The sequence below is a fragment of the Chenopodium quinoa genome, unplaced genomic scaffold (assembly GCF_001683475.1).
Source record: "Chenopodium quinoa cultivar QQ74 unplaced genomic scaffold, ASM168347v1, whole genome shotgun sequence".
In the NCBI taxonomy this organism is placed as follows: Eukaryota; Viridiplantae; Streptophyta; class Magnoliopsida; order Caryophyllales; family Amaranthaceae; genus Chenopodium; species Chenopodium quinoa.
In genome coordinates, this window is record NW_018745024.1 from 6,882,944 (window position 1) to 6,906,502 (window position 23,559).

General features: G+C 37.3%; 1 protein-coding gene across 1 annotated transcript; it reads left to right on the top strand.

The window, feature by feature from the left end:
* The first annotated feature begins 10,158 nt into the window (after positions 1-10,158).
* LOC110708425 lies at positions 10,159-15,432 on the top strand. The gene is made up of 4 exons (XM_021886550.1): positions 10,159-10,610; positions 12,112-12,306; positions 13,601-13,782; positions 14,764-15,432. Exons 1-4 carry the CDS (start codon positions 10,331-10,333, stop codon positions 15,079-15,081), a joined length of 975 nt encoding a protein of 324 aa, XP_021742242.1. The 5' UTR covers positions 10,159-10,330; the 3' UTR covers positions 15,082-15,432.
* Positions 15,433-23,559: the final 8,127 nt, after the last annotated feature.

The window sequence follows — 23,559 nt, forward strand, 5'->3', positions numbered from 1 at the left end:
GGGCCCAGTTTAGTAAATTGACCATAAATTCCTCAATATTCATCGGAATTGGGCTTATAATATATCGTTGGAAAGGTCTTTGAAAGCCCCATCCAACTACACCACTATTAGACCCATATCATGGACCAACCAAACTGTATTGGCTGTTTTCTTAAAATAAAGTTTTCAAAATCAGGGAGAAGAGAAAAGAAAAGAAATAAAACTTTCCGCAACACTAGACCTTTCCACACTTTCGTTTCATTCGATTATGATTCGACGTGAAAGGTACTCATCACTGGGTTTGGTTTTTGGGAGACACAAATGGGTGTTTACGCCTTGTAACTGCTTCCAATTTAGAAGATTGCTTCGCCCGAAACCATCCTCCTCCGCATTGATAATATTCCACGTCCAAGGGAATACCATCAAAGATTATTTCTCTTGAAACAATCCTTAGTTTTTTTTTTGACAACCCTCCACAATCTAGGGAACGCCATCTTGCTGTTTGTTTTGACGATCTTCCGCAATCTAGGGAATGCCGTCGATCAATGTTGCTACATCTTGTGCCTTTTCTTGAATCATAGTGATAACTTTTCCAATCATAGCAAAAGTCGTTGAAGACTGCCCATCTCGGCTATCTTCTCAAATCTTGGGTGACAACCTCCACAATCTTAGCGAATGCCGTCGAAGACCGCCCATCTCGTACTATCTTCTCAAATCTTTGGTGACAACCTCCACAATCTTAGCGAATGCCGTCGAAGACCGCCCATCTCGTGCTATCTTCTCAAATCTTTGGTGACAACCTCCACAATCTTAGCGAACGCTGTCGAAAATAACTTTACTTGAAGTCATCCTCTTTTGATGCGATAATTTTCCCAAAGAAAAAATACCGAAGACCCACGCCTGTCGATCTTTAAAAGTTCTCCTGAACTTTGCTTTTTCTATGCCTGTACGTCGGCGCTTTCGTTGCTTTGAACCTATACGTCGGTGCCTTTTCTGCTTTTGAGCCAATGCCTAGGCGCTTTAAGCTAAGTGAGACGATCTTTCATCAGGTCGATCACTTATTGCAATTGTAATCAAACTGACTACTTAATCATGTCAAATCGCTTAGAGGGGCTAACTGGCGTACCAAGGAACCCTAAAATATATTGCAGAAGGCTAGCACAACCCCAACAGGTGGCTGACTGCTTTGGCGTCGCTGAAAATCAATCAGCGCCAAACATATGGCATTAGCGCCAGGCGCTGGAATTGGCGTCTGGCGCCAAGCACATAAAGTGACGCCAATGCCTAGGGACTGGCGCCAACACGGATTCTTCTTTAAATTTAGTTTTCCGTTTTATTTCTTGCTCTGTTCGTCGCGAACGCTGCGATAGGGTCTTCCCTGTTCTGCTGCACCTGTATTTATTTTGACCATAGAACTTTGCCAATCTCTTTAATCATCTTAGGGTTGACCTAAGGCTTAACGTTGCTTGACTCATTGACTTGACACGACTCAAGGTATAAGCTTGACTCGATGTGATTGACTCGACTCAAAGTGAAAAGACACGTGTGACTCATGACCCGTGTGTGCATTGTAATGTGATCATGCGACTTGAAAATGCAAAAAAGCAAAAATTCAAAAATTTTCCGTCAATTGTGGAGGGTACCGACTTTCTCCCGAAAAGGAAAGACGCGAAAAAGAATCGAAAGTTTGAAGATGCATGTTGAATGAGCTTAGTCAAATGTCATTCGATACTATCTCTCAAGGTGCAAGGATTAATCCATCCTAGGATATCTCAATGGTTGACTCAATGATGAAAGTATTTGGGTAACTTAGGCACGGAGGCTAAGTACTTCATGCTTCGTGATGCAATGATGATTATGAGTGATGTTGATATGATATGACAAGGCATGCTTCAACATTATGATTTCATGACAAAGGGTTCCTAAGGGAAATATATTTGGTCATGTATGTGTGCAGTGTGTGATAGTGACACTAAAGCTAGGCCGCAAGAGCTAAATGTGTGGAAAAATATATTATTGAAAAGAGTCAAATGGTGGTGACTCTTAGGCTAGGTAAGCTAATAATATAGGGATCAAGCCCCCAAGTCTAGCTCTAAATGAATTGGGATGAGCACAGGGGATCCCTTGATATGATCGTGGTGTAAGTGTGTGAATGTGAATATGAATGCATGTTTATTACGGCCGCACCTCGATGTGAGGTTGCCTACGTATCCGTTAGGAATCAGGCCGAACGTAGCTCTAGCCAAACCTCGCACAAGTGTGTGTCTACCTCAAAAAGGTCTTTTAAGGGTTGTAACGTGGTTAGGCTAAAGGATTGAAGAAGAAGGGGATAAAGGATCAAGACCCTAGATAAGCCCCCAAGGTGTGCAACCTCGCTTTTGAATCTTTGTATTTTCATGCTTGAATTTCTATTCTTTTTTAGCTCTCTTTTTTTTTTTTGCTTTAGCATTTATTTTATTTTAATAAGTGTGGGCAATCCCGATCATGCGGTCTATCACTCACTTTGCATTCATGTTTCTCAGGCACGGTACCGAGCACTCGATAAGAGACGCAATCTGAGACGTGTTCTTTTCGAAGATATTTTCATATCAACGACATTGGAACACTTACCCTTTTGTACACTTGTTTTGGTTTTTTTATTATTGCTTATTTTTTGCTATTGCTTTCTTTTGAATTTGCTCAAGCTCTTTTTTTAGAATTGCAAAAGTTGCACGCCATCCCATCCCAAGGTTAGGTAGATGTAGGTTGAAAAAAGAAGGGTCTATCGTTAGACGAGGCTCAAAGTGGTTTATGAAGAAAGGATGTGTAAATTGAAAGGTGAAAGGAGATATGATATGGCTACAAGGGGTGCCTCAAATCATTGGTATACTTTGTGCTTAATTCGACATGGATTTTTTTTTGTTTTTTTTTTTTGCAATGCAATGTGATGATCATATGCAAGGAAATAAGTGCTCATTTTATTAAAGGAAAAGAAAGAAAAATAATCTACAAAATTAATCTAAAGGAAAAGAAAAGGTGCTATGCTAGACTTATTGGGGAAAGAAAAGATGAAAAAGAAATAGAAAAAAGAGGTCACGAAATCTTGTCGTTGCAGCTCGCCTCTTGTCTTGTGTTGTTTGCTTTATCATCACTCGCTCTTCTTGTTAACTGGAGGCATGGGAAGCTTGTTATTATCAATCAAATGTTGGATAGCCTCCTTTAGCTTCCAACAGCTCTCAGTAGTATGACCCCTACCTTGATGGTATTTGCAGTGTTCGTCTGGATTCCAACTAGGCAATCTCGTTTCAGGTGCGGGATCTTGAATAGGTCCAATGGGAGTAATAAGTCCTTTGGCATGGAGTCGATCGAAGGTAGTATCGTAACTCGTCCCAATGAGGGTGAAGTCTTTCCTTAGTTGCTTCTTAGATCCTTGGTTATCTATGGCTAAAACTTCACTGAGATCAAAGGTACTAACATTGTTACTAGAGTGGGCGTTTTCGGAAGAAGAAGGATTGTCGTTCTTCTTTCCTTTCCAGCCACCGTGGTTACTATTGTTAGTAGCTTTTTGCTTTGCAAGGTCATCTTCGATTTCAATTCCGATGTCATAAACGGCCTTGAAAGTATTCAAATTGTGTTGATATTATAGGTGCTTCGAATAATTTTCTTGGAGATTCTTGATAAACATCCTCACAGATTCCTTTTCGGTGGGGACTTTAATCATCTTAGCGGAAGTTTCCCTCCACTTATTAAAGAAAGAAGTAAAGCCTTCATTTTCTTTTTGTCTTAGCATCTCAAGTTGTCTATGATCGGTTTCAACATGGATATTGCACTTGTACCTATCAACGAAAGCGTTTGCTATCGATTCCCAGGTAGAGGTTTTCTCCTTGTCAAGGGAGAAGAACCATTGTTGGCAAACGGTTTCAAGAGATAACGAGAACAGAGAAGGGAAAATTTTCTTATCGATACCCTTGATGGTCATTATAGTTCCAAAAGCTCTTAGATGGAAGTAAGGGTTATCTTTTGCCTTGAATTTTGGGATGTCATTGGCGTTGAACTTATGCGGAAGAAGTTCCTTGTCCAGCGAGACCCCTAGCGAGTTCATGCCCTGAAATTTATAGTCACTAGATAACTTGCTTAGACTCTCTTGCATGAGGTCCATCTGTTGTTGCTTCACGGGATCATCAACCTTAAGTGTGAGGAGCTTCAGTGTTTCAGTCATGGTAACCAATTGGTTCCTAAGATCATTGACTTCTTCTTGAGTTGCCATTATTTTTTTAGCCTTCCTCTTTTGACGAATCGGTTTATCAAAAAGCGAGACTTGAATAAAGAGGTAGTCCTTGATTAATCGCCCTTCTCTCCTCGACCAAGTACTGTGGAAAAGGAATTTGGGGATACTTATTGTTAATTATTTGACTCAAACTTTATTCAACATGCAATGGATGGAGGAGGTGAAGAAAGATGAAAGAATGTGAAGAAAGATTTAGATGGAGGGATATGAAGAATTAGGAGTAGAATGTACCCTCAACTCAAATGACGGAAAGACCGACTCATGCATGTACCTAAGACATGGTCATGGTAATGTGTACTCAAAGTGTGTGCTAAGACTAGTGAGTGTAGGTGACATGTTAAGACTCGTGTCATGACCATGTGGCTAGATTATGTGACCAAGACTCGATTAATGACTTGACAAGGTGTTATTGACAGCGAAAATTAACCGAATTAATTAGAAAACTGGTTAATTAGACATTAGGTGATGACTCGACAAATAATCCGAACTGTCGGCTAAGCGACAGGACTGGCGTCACACTATGGTGGTTGGCGCCAGACTTTTTAGTAAATGTCTGGCGCTACACACCATAAGGTGGCGCTACAACCCAGATTTTGGCACCAATATTGGAGCCTCGGTCTTGGACTATTTTCGATATTATTAGTCAAATGGGGTATGCCTAAAGTCGTACTAGGTCAATTCCGATTAAAAGAAGAAAAAACTTTATTGACTCGAATTAATTAATTAATTAATTAGGCAAAGTTCTTTAAGTCATTAATTATAATCTCAACACAAATCAACAAACGGTTAAGCATAGAATATATATGCACAACAAATAATGCACAATTAGTCAAGTAGGCACAATATGATGCAATGAGTTCGCAACCTAACCATGGCTCTAGTTCTCTAAAGTTCGGGATATGGTTTAGTCAAATAGGGTCCATGGTTAATTGTCCAGATGCACCGCGTAGAAGCCTAACCGTGAAGGGTTAATGCGTGTGGATAGAACACTGCGAGTTTTTTAGAAAAAACTCAATTCCATGGTTTGGTGAATTCAACCTCTTAGATGTACCCTTTGTTGCTAGGAGCGTTCAATCGGGTAGATAGAGCATGAATTCCCAGAGGGTTATGTCCATATGTAGAACACATATGGGTTTCAGAAAAGTGAGAAAAAATTCAATCAGGAAGTAGGATCGAGCAAACAATACGAAAAATTGGTCGAAATTAGAACGCATATTTCTGGCTCGGTATTGGGGGAAATTGGCGCCAGCAAACAGAGACTGGCGCCAACTTTTAACTGTAGCGTCTGGTGCCAATACTAGCGTCTGGCGCTACGGCTAAAAGTATGGCGCCAAGCTCTGGCCCCTGACACTACTTCCCACATGCCTCGGCAGCTTTCCGTGCTCAATAAAATCATCCAGTTTCGCGCGTTGTTATTTCAGTCCTAGTTGTGAAAGACATTTCTCAAATTTCCTACGTGTAAAATCCTATGTTTTTGACTCATTACGGATGGTCTTTCCAATGAGAACCTTTTTATGCATATGCCACAATGTTAATCAAAATTACGCACATGAAATACTTAGAACTTTTCGAGTCTCATCCACTCATTCTAAATCATTGCCGAAACAAATTCAGGAATTAAAGTAGAAATCCTCCCCAGTGGAGTCGCCAAAAACTGTAGGGAATGGTTTCAAGCCTTTAAAATCCCACTAGCTTGAACCCCACTGTGATCATACACTAAAGTACGGTGGCGTCCAAAAGGGAAGAAGATAGAGCAAAAGAGTCGCCAACAAGTTTTTAAGGAACGTGTAAACCGTTCACGAGGTGAAGGTTACACCCCTTAACGATCCAAGAGATCGCCATCTCCATAAGGTCATGAACCAAATAAGGGTTCGGGGATGAAGGTATAAATCCAACCTAAAAGAGATTGAACCTGCCCTAATAATAGGCCTCTACTTTCTTCTGAACGTATTCATGTGCGCTTTCTGACTAACATACAATCAATAGGATTAACCCTAAACCTGTTTAATCTATGTTGGTTGAATTTAATGCACAAATAAACTATTATTGGTGATCACTTGAATTTATAATCACAATTAACCTAACAAGATTATTAAATATCTTATCAAACGTGATTGCAAATACCAATTCCCTTTAAACATACATAAAAGGTGATCAAGCAATAACAATATATAATAATATATCATGCAACATAATAAATAATCATCATCAATCATAATCATAAATGTTAGAAAGAACGACATAGGAAGCATCATACTTTTAATCACGCTTAATATTAAAAATACCCTAGACATGATACTAAGAATCTTCAAAATAACAATTTAAGCATGATATCTACATCATGAAATCAATTAACCCATTAAAGTACTTACTTGGATGCCTCGTACCTCTTTCTAATTACAAAATACACACGTTAGTAACTTCAAGGAAAATAATAATCAAAACAATTAAATTAAATAATTGAAATAGAGATTTGGGACCAAACCCTCAGAAAATAAAACCTTTCACGTCTAGGGCGAAGGCAACTTCGAATATGGCTAGGTGTTTCTAGATCTTGTGAATGCAGAATTTTGTATGAAAAAGCAAAGTTTAGAAAGAATGCTAAAAGATTAATGTTATCGAGAATTGATGAAAGAAAGATGAAGATGAATGAATGAATTGCGAAGAATTAGATGAATGATAATTGGATGATAATTGGTGAATGATGAAGACTTAAGAATAAGGAGAATTGGTGAATGTTGGTGATTGTTGATCCATGAAACCGGAGTTTTTGATACGATATTTATAGAAAAAAACATCCAAAAAATATAATTTATCAAAACAGAGTCTGAAGATCGCAAAACCACCTTGGCGCCAGCCCTGGCTCATTGGCGCCAGGACCAGTGGCTTGCGCCAGGCGCCAATGGCTGGCGTCTGGCGCCAATCCTGATTCCAGGCGCCAAGGCCTGGGGTTGGACGCCAAATTGGATTTCAACGCGTTTTCGAAAATCTGATAAATTTCCCGTACTGGAAGATAAAATAATATAATTTCAGTCGAAAATGCTATTTGATCTAATTAAAACTCTAAAGAATCCTAATTGAATTAAGAATGATAAGAACCTTCTAGAAACTTCTAGAAGACCAAAACCATTCCTAATTACATTAGGAATAATAAATCATATTAGGCCCTCCCCTAGATCATTGGGCCGTACTTAAAGCTCAAACCGGGCCCAGTTTAGTAAATTGACCATAAATTCCTCAATATTCATCGGAATTGGGCTTATAATATATCGTTGGAAAGGTCTTTAAAAGCCCCATCCAACTACACCACTATTGGACCCATATCATGGACCAACCAAACTGGATTGGCTGTTTTCTTAAAATAAAGTTTTCAAAATCAGGGAGAAGAGAAAAGAAAAGAAATAAAACTTTCCGCAACACTAGACCTTTCCACACTTTCGTTTCATTCGATTATGATTCGACGTGAAAGGTACTCATAACTGGATTTGGTTTTGGGGAGACACAAATGGGTGTCTACACCACCGTACCTTAGTGTATGATCACAGTGGGGTTCAAGCTAGTGGGATTTTAAAGGCTTGAAATTATTCCCTACACATGTCAAAAAATATACGGTTACGATTTTAGGGGCCATTTTAGTCCTTTAAGATCCGAATTGAGCTTATAATTAGCAAAAAAAAAAAAAAAAAGAAGTACGTGCATCGTTTTGCGTAACAAAAATGTATCGATTTGAGGACAACTATTTTTTACTGTAAAAACAAGGCACTTACATTATTCTTTTGCTAGTTTTGAGCTCAATTCGGATTCGTAAGGGCTAAAATGACTACAAAAACCTTAACCAAATATTTTTAACATGTTAACAGGTAAAAAAAAGTTGAATCAGGATGTAATTTACAATTTATAAGAACTTTTGGGCTGCAATTGCAATAAAAAAGTTAAATCAGGCTGTAATTTACAATTTATAATAACTTTTGGGCTGCAATTTGCAATTTTTTTAAATGGTTGCAATTTGTAAAATAGTAACTTTAAATGGCTGGATTTGCAAATTTTCCTAAATGAACAAACAAATAAAATCATTAGAATGAGCACTTTGAAAAACCTCCAAATCCAAATGCCCATAAGGCAGCTGACCACCAAGTAGGAATGGCAACGGATCGGATTCGGGTCGGATGTGGCTAAATCCGAATCCGATCCGTTTAGTAAACGGACCCTGGTCTCGGATCCGAATCCGAGTCCGAATCCGATCCGACTCGTAATTTTCGGATCCGAATCCGATCCGTTTATTCGGACCTCCGAAATGATCCGAATATTTTTTATTTTTTGTAATGTCATATACCTATAATTGCTTGCATTATCATACTAATTAAAGTATAAGCATAACATATTTAAATTATAAATTAAGTTACATAACAAAATTTTGCTACAAAACAAGCAAATAATTGTCCCAAGTTATAGAGCATATGTTTATACTCTTGGATTCGGACTCAAATCGGACTCCGTCGGACTTTGCGTAGGGTCCAAGTCCGATCCACCTCCTATTCAGATTCGGATCTATTTTATCGGATTCGGATTCAGACTAATTTTAAACGGATTCGAATCGGATTTTTTCCTTCGGATCGGATCGGATTCGAATCGAACTCGGTTTAAATTGCCATCCCTACCACCAACAATGCCCCTAGAAAATCATTAAACTCCATTTCCCCTTCTTTAACAACATATTTCACACCCCCTAAAACAGGATCCACAACATCTTTCTTCTTGACAAAGAGCAGAGAATTCATCCTCTTCATATAAGTGCAAGATCCATTTTTCGATCAACGCCCTTTGCCACAGAGCCACCACTAAGTTCGTTTCTGGCACAAGCTCGCTCTGCCTTTCGCTCCGTTATCGTTATTGTCAACTTCTCTGGCTCACGAAACATGCCGCACCCAATGTTTTGTGTTATTTTTTTAATTTGAAGTACAAGTATTCTAAAAATGTGGGTGCATTTGAAAGTTTTCAGGGGTACATGGTGCATATATTAAAATCTTAGTAGTACACTGAATAATTTCCTAAAAAATAAATCTTTTAACCTGAAGCTGAATCAATCCAACCCAAATCCAAATTGACCTAGACCCAACCTTAAATTAACCCAAACCAAAGTTAATCCAACTTGGAAATTAACTCGATACGAAATCATCTTGAATTAAAATTGATCCAAATAGTTTGACTCGTTAATCACTATGGAGCTTAACATTTTAGATTTTTTTAAAAACTTATTTAGATTAATTTTATAAATCAAGTCAATATAAACCAAGCATAACTCATAAATATATAACAAAATTTATACGGTAATATATTCAATATTTGTCCTCATATTAAAGTTCTCACTTGCATCGTTGCCTTGAAAATCTCTTCGTAAGTTGATGTGTTGATAGTACCTTGATATTTTCATTGATTAGGTTGCTTCACACAAAACATTTCACATACCAATGCCATATACAATTGCAAATTATTTCGAAAAAACACGTTTTTTTACACATTAATATAGTGACTCAATCTTGAAAACCAAATATCTTCACATGGATGTGGTATTGGGTGGTAAGAGTGGTAATGGACGCTCATTTCTGAAGAAAAATCCAATTTTAAAGGTCAGTTCACTTCAGTTTAATTTCAGTTTTGTTCACTTCAACTCCCAATTTCCTTCTTTCATAAACTATTCATTTAAGCTCTATTTAGTTTAATTCAGCTAAGTTCAGTAAATATGAACATGCCCTAAGTAACTTTTTTTATGCAAACGAAGGGCAAGGCCCCAAACCCAAATTCATTTCCTTAATCAATTTATAACCAGCTACCAAACTGACCCAACGTATCAAAATAAACACGAAAACCGCGTCACATAACCTAGACGTACCACATACGTTACGCCCTACAAAAAGTACCAAAACCCCTTGTCAAAAATCAAACAAGATATCCCCTACATATTCACTCCCTTTTCCCCCCCTCTTCTCACAAAATCTTCTCCTACTTTTTTCTTCATCAGTCAGTCCACCACTTTCCTTCCTTCCTCTGCTCCAACCTTCCCCCTAACTTTCTCTCTCCTCAACAATGTCCGACGGAGCTTTACAAGTTCTCGACGGCACTCACCTCCTCTCCGCCGACACTTCACTGCCGGAAGATCTTTCCGGCGACATCGCCGCCGATCGTGTTCTTCAAATCGCTGAGTCTAGAGCTTCCGACTGTCTTTACTCTCTCTCATTGCCGGAGTTTCTCAAATCATCTGCTCTTAAACGACTTGATTATGATGTTCGAGGTCAAGTGATTGATAGTGCAAAAGCTGAGCGTCTTCTACGTGATTACATCTCTGCGATCGCCGATGAATTGCGAGGTACTTGTTTCTTTTTCATTATCTTGCGCTTAATTGTTCAATTCTGACTTTTGATCAGTTCAAAATTGGTTGTTTGATGAAGTAGATCGTTTGAAATTTGCTTTCTGGTTGATTTTGAATTATTTTTTCTGGAATAGTAGCGATTAATAGCTTAAAATAACAGTTTAAATTTCTAAATGACAACAATAATTTCGGATTTACATTTTTCAGTTTTAAAATGCAATTTTAAAAGATTTTTTGCTTGTATTTAATCTTATTATTATTATTTTTTATTCTTTTGAGTTTTGTTGAATTGAGGAATAAACCAAAGTTGACTAAAACTTGAATTGAATTAAACGATTCGCCATAAAATAGAATAGTTTGCAATTTGATTGAAAATTGCAATTAAATCGGTCAGCATTATAATGCTCCTTAAATTGGGGAAATTGGAATCCATTATACTCAAAATGACCATTGACTAAGTCCGACATTGCAAAAATTTGATTTATCTTTTGTTTTCCAGATTTTCCTGATCACTGTCCATGCCGCATTCTTATCTGTTAATGATAATTGCAGTAAAACATCGAGTTATTATAATGTTACGGTTTGTTATTCGTTTTTTCGGATCTGAATTTTAGCTTCAATGAAGTTATACTAAATTACTAAGCATTGGACTGTGATTTTAGAGTGATGTTTGAGGATGAAATCATAGAATTTTCTTGTAATCATTCGTACAGTATCGAGTTATTATAATGTTACGTTTTGTAATTCTTTTTTTCGGATCTGAATTTTAGCTTAAATGAAGTTATACTAAATTACTAAGCATTGGACTGTGATTTTAGATTGTGATATGATGTTTGAGGATGAATTCATAGAATGTGCCCGTTGTCATCAGTAAATCCTATTGGATGAGTTAGTTAACTAGTGTTTTGAATTTTTACAATGTTCGATTGCACATGGATGATTATTAAGGGTGTAAATGATCCAATGTGCTATTACACACATGATCATCTAGAAGTCAAACATGATCTAGTCTAAACTCGTTTGCTGAGCAAATAAACAAACATAAAAGACGATTTTCAACTTGTATATAGGAGCCAAGCTTGAACACTGCTGCATTTTTACCTCCAGTATTTAATTCGATGAAATTCTGATTCTTAATGTATAATTTAATTAATTTAATCTTTTATTATTAGTCTGGGATTAATTTAGCAATCTAATCATTTTATTTTCTCGTAGTTGTTACAAAGTAATTTGGTTGGGAGCTTGGGGCTACCTGTCCGTCTAGCAATTTCTATGATCACTGATTTTGATTAATAAGTTTGGAATGTTCATCTAGTAATTAAATAAGCTTGAAAATAAAAGTTGAACAATTAAAGAGCACATAAATTTTTATACTTGGCTCAAATCTATTCATGTACATTTCTATTGGTGATTATCCTACACTTCAATTTTTCTGTTTATTTTTTCCACGCTTCTGATCAAATGATTGATAGATTGAGTTTCTCTTTGATCTGTGCAGATGAACCAATTGTAGTATCAGTTCTGGATGGAAACACCATTCGTCTCTTTTTAGAGGATGAAGATGATTTTGCTATGTTGGCTGAGAATCTGTTCACCGACTTAGATGCAGAAGATGAGGGGAAGCTAAGCAAGAGTGAAATACGAAATGCCTTAGTTAATATGGGAGTTGAGATGGGTGTTCCTCCACTTTCAGGTCTGCTTTTATCCCTTAGCAAAATACTTCAGCTTACTTTTTTAGAAGCTTTCGACATTTGTATTGTGTAATAGCTGCATTATATGTTTGATCTGGTATATTATCCTTAGTTTTGTGCATCCATTCGCATGTAACTAACTATGTTTCTGTATTCCACCATGGAATCATTGTGAATATCATATTTATATACCATGAACCTAACAAGAATGTCAAGGTTTTAGTTGACATTTTATTCATCAGCAGGGTTTGGTGCCATTGCCCATAAGAATGACCTGGTGTAAGTGTTCAGTTTTTCTGATAATACACTGACATAATTTTGTGTATGTTGAATTGTACTTATTTTTAGCTAATGGTCTACTTCCTCCGTTTCATATTAGTGATACGTTTGCCAAGGTGTGATTTTAAACATTAATATTTTTATTTATTAATAGGCAAATATTACAAGTTGTTGATATCTGAAAATTAAATGATATACAAGTTGAATTAAACAAGACCCTATATGACTGACTTTTTCCTAAGTATAAATCACAAAATGAAGTCAAGGTGAATTATGTAAATAGTGTCAAAGTCATGTGTCAACTAATAGGAAATGGAGGATGTATATCTTTTGACATCTTCGATATATCAAAATATTGCAAATAATGTATATTGAAAGAAACTTCCATATAATAAAAAAGCTTGGTAAAATTTTACTCATGTTGGGGTAGTTTGAAAATCAATTTCAAGAAAATAGTTTTGTATGAATTCAGAAAAGGAAACATACTTAAAATGTGTTTTCTTGGAGGCTCTTCTATAATGCTGCTTACTCAACTATAGTTTGTTGCTGATGATAACAATGCACATCTGCTTCTATTCTGTTGCAATCTAAATCATCTATTGTTTCATTATAGCTGACTATTAAAAGTAGGCACACAATTCAAGTAGAGAAGGGAGAAGGCAAAACCAAGTGGGTAAAAAAAGGGGAATGGATATGTAAAGAGTGAAAGCTATAGAAAAAGGAAACATGCCCACTAAAATGAAATTTCCTAAAAGGAATACATTTCAGCTAAAATAATAATGGAGGTTGTAAAAATTTGAATTGATGTACTCCCTGTGTCCATGTCTACAAGGACATCATATGCTGTAAAACAACAATTACAGTATCCATACCAGATTTTTTATTTCCTCTGATATATCAGATTAACAATGCTATGTCTCCATTTTTTGCCATTGTCAATTTGTCACTGTGCCAGAAATCTCAGTGCCTTTTAAATTTTTCAAACTGCCTGTTAATCTTCATCATATCGCTGAACAGATTTTCCGATGGCAAATGACATATTGAAGAAACATGGAGCTGAAGGAGAGGAAAAGTTAGGCCAAGCACAATTTGCACAACTACTTCAGCCTATTTTACAGGAATTGGCAGATGCTTTGGCTCTAGAACCTGTCACTGTCGTACAAAATGTCAAGATAACTAATGGTTCTAAGCTAAGAAAGGTAGTTTTCTGTCTCCTTGTCTATTTTTAATAAGGTTTTTTTATTAGATGATACCATCACTTCAATGTACTGTCCAAAAAATTGTCACTAATTACCAAGTAGAGTAGATTGGACAGATAAATAGAAAACTTGCTTTTGGTTACTTTTCTTTGTTGGCCTTGCTATCAAGTCATTTCTCCCTGTTTCTATGTGGCCTACTGACCTTGCCCTTCAACAGTAGATGACATTGTTAGACACTTGATTAGGAAGATATCATTTGGCCTTTCTGACTAGCTAACTTCATCAATCATCTATTTAAAAAGGGGTAAACGAAAGGGATGCATCTAGTCCATCTACATTCTGTACTACATACTCCCTATTTTAATTTTTAAAAGGCCAACAAACACGATCCGACTATGACACGTGCCATCAGTCCCTCACTCCCTCTGAATATGCAAGGGCAAAATCAGAATTAACAGTTTGCATTGAAGCAACATACACGATTATGAATGGTCCAAAAAAGGATAATGATTCTATGCATTTTATCCTCCTATTTTTCTTCCTTGTCACCCTAGTGAATACAAAAACATACTTCCTCCGTTCCTTTTTAGTTGACACATTTTGACTTTGTGCACTATTCACATAACTTACTTTGACTTCCTTTTGTGATTTAGTGTTAAGGAAAAACACAGTCATGTGGGTTCATACAAGTATTAGATTATCTCAATGTTTGTTTCCCAAATATCAAAGATGTTAACATTTAAAAGTATGTGTTAGCGAACATGCCTAAATGAATTGAAATGTTTGTTGTCCAAATATCAAAGATGTTAACTTAAGTCTAAACTAGACATTCGTGGTTCAAAGCTTCTCAGTAATGACTCCCAATATGATGATAATGGAAAGGGTTCTGATAGCAAGAAGCTTATCCATTTATCTATTTATTTTTCTCCATCCAAAGGCCTAATTGCTTGGTAATCTGAAAAGTTCGAGTTAACATTGCAGCTCTTGGCCGACAAGAACCAATTAGGTGATGTAACAGAGAATATGTATCAGCAAACCAGTGATTGTCAGAAAGAGCAAGGTTGTGCAGAAGTTATTAGGAGTTACCTCGAGAAGAACGGGAATGAGTTAGGATTACCTCCTTTAGAAGCCAATGAAACAGTTATTCTTCTGTATGATGCAATATTTTCTGACATAGATAACAAAATGAGAGCCAAGGATGTGAAGAAAAATGAACTTGGAGATCTTGTGAGGCAGATCCTCGAGAAATTTGCAGCTGAGTTACAAGCCAATCCTGTTTTCCATGATGTTGTCAATTGAGTTGGAAAGCTAGGGAGCTTTATGGTTTTATGATGTGTGCATGTATACTGGATCTTTTGTATCCCATATGGTTAATAAGATTGGATCTCATGTATAGCGTAATATATTATTTTCCACTCCTAATCTGGAAGAATATTTCAAGAATTTCTGCAAGACTGCAGCAAATTGAGTGATTGGCCAATCGGTCTCCCTAGTAGCTGCGATTGTGTATATGGACAAATGGACAATACGGTGGCCTCTTATCAAAGTAAAAGTTCTGCTTTAGTTTCATTCGTATTCGTATGTGATGGTACATTTAAATTGCACTCGCGCATGCTCCTTCAATAGACGTGAACAGGATTGCTTCTCTCTTCACAGGTTTGGATTGATCATAGAGAATTATAGACTTAGCGTCGATTATAGAGCAACAGGCAACAGACGTGTAATAAGTTGACCAGTTCCAAACCTCTGATCAATAAAAATGATAATATGAATGGAAGCACGGAACAATGAACTATTATAGATCCTGCCATGTTCTCAATGAACTATTATAGCCAATGCATGATACTATGTTAGTATAAGCTTCTAATACATTCAGGCAAGGAGAATTAGTCAATTACTTTAGCCTTCTATTTCAATGTTCATCGTCATCAATATAGCTATACCCAATTTATGATGAAATTGTATTGAACATATTTTACTAAGTTAGGGTGCAATAAAAGAGACAAAGGAAGCAACAAATATATTTGTAACAAATAACCTTTATTAAATTAAGTTTGATTCATAGAGAAATAATCATAAGAGGGTTTAATAATCCCAAGTTCCCACACGGATAGAATATTTAGTTTTAATATTATACAAATATAGGGGTGGCAATTCGGGTCAGCAGGTCGGGTTCGGGTCAGATTTCGGGTCGATTTCGGGTTATGCTTAGAAACTATTATAAATAGTGTAAAACTTAATATTATTACGAAATATGAAATTTGTGTCAAATCGGGTCGAATTCGGGTTGTTCGGGTTCGGTTCAGGTCGGGTTCGGGTCTCTCTCAGTAACTTCGGGTCGGGTTCGGGTCGGATTTTCGTGTCGGGTCAGGGTTTGCCAGCCCTATACAAATATAACCCATCATCAACTGCTTTCCAAAAACAGTGACGCCCGCCACAATCATCATCGACAAAAATTGGGGTGTCAACAAAAGCTATAAAATTTATATGGCCATGGTCTGGCTTTGTCAAATTACACTTATATTTTATTTGTTCCAAAAAACCACTTTTGAATGACCAATTGAAATTACCACTTTTGGGAATGTCTTGATCTCCAAGATCTTCATATTTATCACCACCCTCGCAATGAGCCGTAAGAATATCATTGCTTAATCCATTATCAATTTGTACCCAATAGCGTGCTTTAAATAAGCTCCAACCCATCACCAAGGGTTGATCTATGGTAATTAAAGTTAATAGTAAGATTAGTAAAAACTTAACATTTTCTTTTTGGTGTTGGTATAAACTTCGTAAGAACTAAGAAGCCATATCTCTAGCCTACTTTTCTTTAACTTTCTTGTTATACATGTTTAAAGCTCAATTTTTATGCTATTTATAGTGGTCAATGAGTGAGTAATAACTACTCCCTCCATTTCATAATATTAGGGTCTGTTCTCCTACGTTTATTTTCAGTTTAGTTCAGTTCAGCTCAGTTCAGCTCAGTTCAGTTCAATTCAGTTCAGCTCCTAATTTCCTTCTCTTATAAAATATTCAGTTCAGTTCAGTTCAGCTGAGTTTAGTCAATGAGAACAGACCCTGTCTCATTTAAAATATTTTAATTCTTATTAATTTGAGAGAATTTGTTAAAGTTCGCTCTATATAACAAACATATATAGTCATATGAGATCTAGTTTTATCGTCTCGATAAGTACTTTAATAATATCTTATTTTTATAATTTTTGCTAATTTGAGATTAAAAATATTTACGATCAAAGGTTTGCATTGATATACATTATATAAGACTAATGTTACGAAATGAAGGGAGTAATAAGTATAATTAAAAGCTACAAAATTGTGGATTATAGTCTTATAGAGATTTGACTAGTCAATAATAGTTTGCGTTTATTTTAAATGAGTGTAACTCCTTTTTATTTTAAATTTTAGTTTTATTTGTATTGATAGAATTCATTAAGTTTATCCAGCCGGTTATCTAGTGCCAATAATAATGCACCGATTAGCCACCAATAAGCTTTGCATGTGTAAAAAAATATGGACACTAGTCAATATGGGCAAAGATGTTTTTTCTTAGAAACTATATAGTCATTTATTATTATAGATATTATGTTGATGAATATATAAAGCTTTGAAAAATGTAAGATGGACTTTTGCCTGTTTTTTTTTTTTTTTTTTCCCCAGGAAGATGGACTTTTGCTTGAATCTAGTACCAAATGAATACGTTATTTAAGGGGTTGGTAAACATGTAAAAATGTCTTTAGAAAATATAGCCAGTAATAAATATTAGTGGAAATGAATGTATCTTTGGTAGAAAATTCTCATATTCATGTTCAATGTTCATGCACGTTGATTGAAAGTCAGTCATCATACTCATCAAACAATTGTTTTTGGAATTTTACAACTGAATTTATCGTCTAAAGTGAACAAGTGATCCATTTTCATGGCTGATGGATTGATGGTTGATCACGTACGGAGTAAATTAAGATTCCTAAATTCAATATATATCCATTTAAATGGGTTAAACTTGTTAGGATTTAGGACTAGCAAAATATAATGAGCTAATATTGTTACTATGACTGAGATTTAAATTCAATCTAAATAATAAGTACTCCATTTTAATTTAATCGACAAGTAAACCTTGTCAAGCTATAAATATCCAGATTCATATGTTGGCATCAATCATAACAAACTGTAAACCAAATCGTTTTTAGTGGTTGATTTAGTTTATATTACGATTTTAAAATTATGATTTGGTTATAGAATTTTTTGTCAAATTGACCATAAGTTTGGTTAGGTGTTAAATTTAAAGCAAACTGTAATGAATCATTTTGTGCATAAAATGAGTTAGTATTATTGTCATATACATATGAAGTATTCCATATACTACCTCCGTTAATTGTTATGTGCAACTTTGGGGTATTATGTGTGAGATATAAAATATTCCAAAGTTGCACATAACATTTAACGGAGGTAGTATATGTGATTATGTGTAGCTTGATGTATTTTATTTTGCTAATATGTGACTAAGTTTTTTATTTTTCTAGCTAAACCTTTGTTGTACAAACTTTCTTAATGATACAATTATCTTAAATAAAAAAATGTATAAATGCTAACCAAATAACACTGTACACTTTTAACACATCTTGGTTTGGTTCAGTTTGACATATAATATGATTTGAGTTTGGTTTGGAAAAACTGTACTTTAACAGTTTGGTTTGGACTAAGCCCAAAACTGCACTAACTAAACCTGATTGAGATCACCCTTAATTACATTTGAAAACTATTTAATGTTTACACACCTTCATGCAAATTAAACAATAACTTCAAGGTCCGTTATGATTTTTGGAACAACATCAATATATTAAATGTTCAAAATAGTTAATTTTATGTTATTTGAGTCAACGTAAGTTATGTAGTATGATAACAACAAAATGTGCTGATATTTTCTTCTTTTCAGATGCATAATTTCAATAACTTACTACTATAAATTAAGACCTCCAAAAAGAACCTAAAAGCTAGAGCAAAGAAAGGAAAAACGGAGAAAGATAGTCTACCTAGCTTTTATCTTTTCCGAAAAAAAAAAAATCACAAACATAACAAAAATATGTTGAAAATTTTACTAGCTACTATGATACTCTTGATTCTAGGAATCATAGAGCAACCATGTGTGACAGGTCGGGGGCTTTACCCAAACCGTTATTGGTTGACAATAGAAAATGAATTAAACGTACAAGTTCTTGATGTTCATTGTAGGAAAACTGCTCCAAAAATGGAAGATCTAGGGCTGCAAATTATAGAGGAGCATGAAAATTTCAATTGGACATTCGTAGATGAAACTTGGACATCAACACATTATGAATGCCATTTGTCATGGGGTCATGGCCATTTAGACTATGAAGCATTTGTTGATACTCCAGAATTTGTTGATGGACTTTGTGGGAGTCCTGAATGTACTTGGAAAGCAGATGAAGAAGGACTTGCTTTGTATGATCATAGGAAGAAGAGATATAACCATATGTATGATTGGGTTGTGCCTCCTAAATAAACTAATCAAAGTTTGTAAGTCAATAATTGTCTAATTGACATGAACTGAAATAAAGTTTTTCAATATATATGGTATATGCGTATTTTATTTTCTCCATTTGTTTATATATGGTTTAAGTTAATTAACATTGAATTAAAATTAGAACCGGGTTTACATCTCTCATATCATCTCCATTTATTTTACTTGCTAAATTTTGCATTTCACTTTATTCACTCTCTAATTTGACGTTTATATTTTTAGTTGGTGATTTATAGTAAAAAAAATCATATCTATATGAAATCGTAAGTTTGATTTGTTTTAATGTACATCTTCAAAACACTTGTATCACCTTTTCATATATTTTTACTTCAAACAAGATCATCTTATTTTTGTTTTTGAGTGTAATTAGTTGGGTAAACTCGTTCCCAACCTGCCCGTTTCATATACCAACCCTATTATGACTCGAACTAATTATGACACGACCTTCATTGAAATTGTCTAAAATAAATCGAACGAAACCAACTTGATAATTATTTGCATCGACCCAACCCGACCCTCCAGCCAAATGAACCCGTTTCAACCCAAAATCATTTCAACCTGACTTGATACCGAACCATCAACATGACAGTGTTATTATATCCAACATGCGATGAAACTGTTTTGATCATATATGATCTCAATCAACATGCAATCAACAAAAACAAATGGAGTAACAAGTATTTCAACATTAATTTTATTAAATTTATTTTGATTCACTGAGAATTACCTATGGGAGGGTTTAATAATCTCATGTTCCCGCAGTTACATAATGTTTAAGCTTAATATTATGAATTGCATGCATAAAAAAAGGACACAAGTAATTAGGACCATAAACTCCTTCATGGAAACTATGCCATTTACTATGAGTTACTTTTTTTTATGCATTTCCTTAGTATGAAATTTGTTAAGATACTGTTTCGGATGAAAACAATAGGACTTTGTCGAAGGTCCAATGAAGTGGATGAAGACTTGTCCGGTCCAAAAGATGATGGGCCAAAGGTTTCCTGCACAGCAAACACACGTAAACTGGCTCCGGGGCTGGATCCGAGGAAGACCCCTCCGATGCCGAAGTCAAACAGTGTTTTTAGAGAGGAAGCTATGCAAGAGATTTAATGCTTGAGGCTTTTGTGTATATGTCATAAATGAATTAATTGAAGGCTTTTATACCTTTGCATATGAAGAGAGGAGAGCAATTGGGCCCCAAATAATCATGGACTGACCATAGCAACTTGGACCAATCGATTTGTGGCCGACTTGGCTTGATTGGAGGCTAGGGCCTTGACCTTGGAATATTGGATCATTTAATGACTAGGCCCAATTAGCTCAATTGGACCCAAACAACTTGCCCCCCAGACCCGATTTGGAAGGATGACGGGTCGGGTTTGAATCCAATAAAAATGGAGGGAAGTAAATGATTTAATTAAATCAAAAGATTTAAATTTTAAATAGTCATTAATTAAATAACTGTAATTTGGATAATTAATAGGAAGTGGAGTGTATAATGGGCGGTTAATCAAGTGAGAAAGTGCTTAACGGTTAATTAAGGAGGCATTTAAGAGAGATTTAAACTTTTCGACCTTTGGAATTCTCTTTTCTGGAATTATAAGGTCTGATTCACATTTTCGCCTCATTTCTTCACCAATTTGCACTCGAATTCTCGCAGAAACTCCCATTTTCGCTTTGAATCTTTAGCGCAATATCTCCGAATCCAAGTTTTACATTCAAATCCGCCACTCCCACTGACTTGACCGGCACATTTCGGCCTATTTGAAGGTAAATTTCTTCGAGTTTCTTTTGATTTTCTTGCCTTTTTGAGAAAATTCTTCTTTTTCCTACTTTTCTTCTTCAAATTTGATTATGGTTCGAGGAAGAGGGCGTCAACCAGGTCGACGGGGCCAGGCTGGGGATCCCGCGCCGACATTTGGAACGGGGAACGAGTCGGGGAAGACCCGGAGAGGGGAATTCCGGCCGTTCCTTTGAATGATGCGTCGCCCCAGCAGGACGCTGGGGCCGGCGAGGCGGAGCAGCCTGAGCAGAGAGAGCGGGTTGGGCAGGCCGAGGATTTGCCCCCTGTGCTTTGGGACCTGCTCCCTGGGCATGCTGAATGGCAGGACACCGAGGCTCAGGACGCCATGGTGAGAAATACTCCTTACTCTTGGTGGTTCGGCATGCCGAAGCCTACCGGTTTGCCGAGCAAATAGAGTTGCACTATGGCATTTTCGAGGAGGATGGGTATTGGTGCCGAATGCCCTCGCCAACTGACAGGATTCACCGTCCCCCTCCTGAATATATAGGGGTGTACACTCGGCAATTACAATATGGGCTTCGGTTCCCTCTGGATCCCTTTGTCAGGGATATTTTAATAAAGTACAGGATTTCCCTGTGCTAATTAACACCTGTCAGCATTCGGCGGGTGATGACTTATCTCTAGGTGTGCCAATTATTTGTCGTTAAGCCGAATTTGCATTACTTCCGAAGGATGCATCAGCTAGTGCAGAACATCCAGAGCGTGTACGGCCAACACGGGTCCTCAGGCTGGTGGCGAATAGAGAGTCGCCCCCAATATTTGACTATGTGGCCGAACGATTCTTCGGATAAGGATTGGAGAGGTCAATGGGTCTGGATGAGAGTTCCCGCTGATCTGGAGCACCCTTATTTTTTCGGAGCTCCCCGATACCTCTCCAGGCCTGATCCAAACATGCAGGATCTGGGCCCCGAGGACCCTGATGCCTCTCGTCACCCCAGCTACGAGCAAATGAGCTTCTTCGGGAAGCAGGATAACCCTAGGGGAGTTGGCCGAATGAGATTCATCCCGGCCAGATGGCTTCCAGATAACCATTACGTCTTCCAAGAGAAGATGTTGGCGGTTGTCGGCCTCAGCCGAAAGTACAGGGATGGTAAGTATCTTCGACTGGGGCCGAGGACTTTGCCTTGTTTCATTTTCTGCCTATTTTTAATGCTTATTCCCTCAATCTAACCTTCATCTTGTCTTTTCAGAGCTGAGCGAAGCTACCTCGGGTATTGACTACAATCGGCTTGGGGTGAACGCTGAACGAGTCATTTTAGATCGGGCTCCGGCGATCACGACTCCGAAGAACCGTCCGTTGCATCTGCACGAAACGGGCCTTCAGATCGAGGCTGCCGCCGATTACACCAAGCAGAAGCCTTGGTGGGAGAAGAGAGATCCCCTCAGGCCCTTATTACCCGAGGAAGCACAGGCTGCTCAGACAGCCGAGGACGTGTCCCGAGCAATCGACTCCTTGGAAAGAGGTGCAGGGACGTCTGGTGCTGCCGAGAGGGATAACTCTGCATCTGGAGCTCAACTGAGGGTTCCGGTAAGTTCCTTGGCTCCTGACTTGTTCGTTTTTCTCTTTCTTTTTTTCTTGTTTTTTTTTTTTTTTTTTTTTTTTGTACTCACACTTTGTTGCCCCTGCTCGTCCTGATGATACATCTTCTTCTGAATCTGAAGAAATGGATGAGCAACCCTTGGCAAAGAGGAGGAGGAGGTTATCCGTATTGGGGCCTCGTCAGTTTCAGACGGGGATGAGGCCTACTGGGGGCATTCAAATAAGGGAGCCTAATGAAGGTAGACGCTCGCCGAGGGCTCCCCTTCCGCCGGAAGCTCCGCGTCCTCAAACCCCCCTCCACCTCCCGAAACTCAAGAGATGGAGGTGGACCAAAGAACTCCTAATCCGAAAGGGGGGGTTTAGGGACGCTCCGCTGAAGACTCTGAGAAACCGATCGCTGAAGGATTCTCAGATGATATTGATAGGGAGGTTGACGCTCTACTTCGTTAGCCTGATCTGGGGGAGGAAGCAGAGAAGGTAATTGCTGCTGACCCTGGTAGAGACCAGCTGGGCTCCGCCGAAAGGGAAGAAAATTCTGAGCCCGAGAAGGCTCAGGAGGTTCCCTCTTCTTCCTTCCCATCCTTCCAAACGCTGAGCTAACTGGTATGTTTGGGAACGAATTTGGGGCCAGAACCGTGAAGGGGCTGCAGGTTACTTCGGCGACCTAACTGGTATGTCGGAGGTGGACCGAGCCAGGGTATGGTCGCTGAAGACCACTGCTGGAATGGGAGAGTCCAACTAAAGGGTCCCTAACCCTGCCAGAGACAACCAGCGCTTGCTGATGCAGGTACTTAACCGTTTAGGTTTTTATTTTATTTTATTTATTTTTTTTATTCAGCTCTTCTCCTTCTCCCTCTTTTTTTTTTACTAACG